This window comes from Pteropus alecto, unplaced genomic scaffold (genome assembly GCF_000325575.1).
Source record: "Pteropus alecto unplaced genomic scaffold, ASM32557v1 scaffold342, whole genome shotgun sequence".
Lineage (NCBI taxonomy): Eukaryota > Metazoa > Chordata > Mammalia > Chiroptera > Pteropodidae > Pteropus > Pteropus alecto.
Genome location: NW_006431928.1, coordinates 45,364 through 47,312, shown reverse-complemented (window position 1 = coordinate 47,312; position 1,949 = coordinate 45,364). Strand labels below are relative to the sequence as shown.

At 38.9% G+C, this 1,949-nt stretch overlaps 1 protein-coding gene across 1 annotated transcript; it reads left to right on the top strand.

Annotated features, from left to right (window-relative positions):
- The first annotated feature begins 183 nt into the window (after window positions 1-183).
- LOC102891990 (olfactory receptor 6) lies at window positions 184-1,095 on the top strand. The gene has a single exon (XM_006906881.1). The coding sequence runs from the start codon at window positions 184-186 to the stop codon at window positions 1,093-1,095; it is 912 nt and encodes a 303-aa protein (XP_006906943.1).
- Window positions 1,096-1,949: the final 854 nt, after the last annotated feature.

Here is a 1,949-nt window from a genome sequence, read left to right as displayed (position 1 = left end):
TTCTGTATATAATTTTGTAGCCTCTTATAATTCCCAAACAATACCCTGGGTCCAGATAATGGTTCTAGGGTTAAGTTTAATGATAAATACCTGTAATCTATGGGCCCCTTGCTGCTAATGTTGACCTCAGTCTTCAGTTTGGTGGTACTCTCATTAAATCCTTTGTCTTTCAGCATCCTAACTATGTGGAAGGAAAACATCACCCATATTCCTGAGTTCATCCTGGTGGGTTTCCCTACCTCCCATTGGCTACAGGTTCTGCTCTGTCTCCTCTTCCTCATCACCTACTTGTTTGTGCTGCTGGAGAATTTGGTCATCATCTTCACTGTATGGGTCACTGGGTCCTTGCACAAGCCCATGTACTATTTTCTGGGCACCATGTCTTTTCTGGAGACCTGCTATATATCTGTCACAGTCCCCAAGATGCTGGCTGGATTCCTACTTTGCCCCAATACCATCTCCTTCCTGGGATGCATGACCCAGCTCTATTTCTTTATGGCACTGTACTGTACTGAATGTGTGCTCTTGGCTGCCATGGCCTATGACCGTTACGTGGCCATATGTTGGCCGCTTCGCTATCCACTCATGATGACCACAGAGTGTTCAGCTCAGCTGACCTTCAGTTCCTGGGTGAGTGGCTTCACCGTCTCCATGGTAAAGGCTTACTTCATCTCCCAAGTTTCCTTCTGTGGCAATAATATCAGCGATGTGTCCCCCATCCCCAAACTGGCCTGCATGGACTTTTCCATCGCTGAGATGGTAGACTTTGTGCTTGCCATCATCATCCTTGTGTTTCCTCTCTCAGCCACTGTTATTTCTTATGCCTTCATTGTCTCTACCATCCTGCTCATTCCCTCTGCCACTGGACGGCGGAAGGCCTTCTCCACCTGTGGCTCTCACCTTACAGTGGTGGTCATCTTCTACACAGCTGTGATCTTCATGTATGTTCGACCTCGGGCCATTGCTTCTTTCAATTATAACAAATTGGTCTCAGCCATATATGCAGTCTTCACTCCCATGCTCAACCCTATTATCTACTGTCTGAGGAACAAGGAAGTCAAAGATGCCATCAGAAAAACCATGGCAAATGGTTGAGACCTTTTCTTGAGAGATTCTCTTTGCTGAGAGACCCGTATGTTCCTTCTCTGTTCATCATTTGACTTAACCTCAAAAAACACCTTAATTTGGTGTAAGTCTACAATTATAAACATACTAACATAGTATATTAATTTAAGGATAAGGAGCCAGACATCAAAGAAAATCCCTTTTTCTGCTAGGCCTTAATTAGTGCTTCCTTTTATAAGAAACTGAGTGAAATAAACAGAACTCTAAGAGACATATTAGTAAAAGAGTTATAAAGTAATTTTATTTTTATAAATATATTAAGAAAAATAAGTTATTATCCAACTAGTTTTTAGAATTCTATTGGTGACATTTTTCCATTTTGATTTTGTTTTGTTTTGTTTTAAAAGTCCTCTCTATCTTAGTAGAAGTATACCAATAGAGGTTCTACCATAGTCAATTTCATGGCAATGGCCTGTTTATTGTTTCCAAGGGGGTTAGGAGACTAGTTCCTTCTATAATCAATTGACCTTGATAATATCTCATTTTAATTACTTTTTAAAATTTTGGAAAATATGAGAGACAAACTTCTTTGCAGTCATTTTTCTGCAAAACTTGTCATGGCAGAGAGAAAACCAAAAAACAAACAAACAAAAATCATATATGTACTATTATATATAATATACACAAATGTAGACGTTCCAACAAAGAGAACTAAGGCATGAAATTTTATATATAATTATGCTATATAAATGTATATATATTTTTTCATACTTTAATTCTCTTTATTGGAACTTCTGTACATGTAATTTTTCTGATGTAATAGTTGGGGGCTAGCCCTAATAAAAGACTAATGATAACTCATTAAAGCCCATGCCTTTTGGGGT

Excerpts from the sequence above, each read along its gene's own strand:
- LOC102891990 (XM_006906881.1), top strand. The coding sequence starts at position 184 with ATGTGGAAGGAAAACATCACCCATATTCCTGAGTTCATCCTGGTGGGT.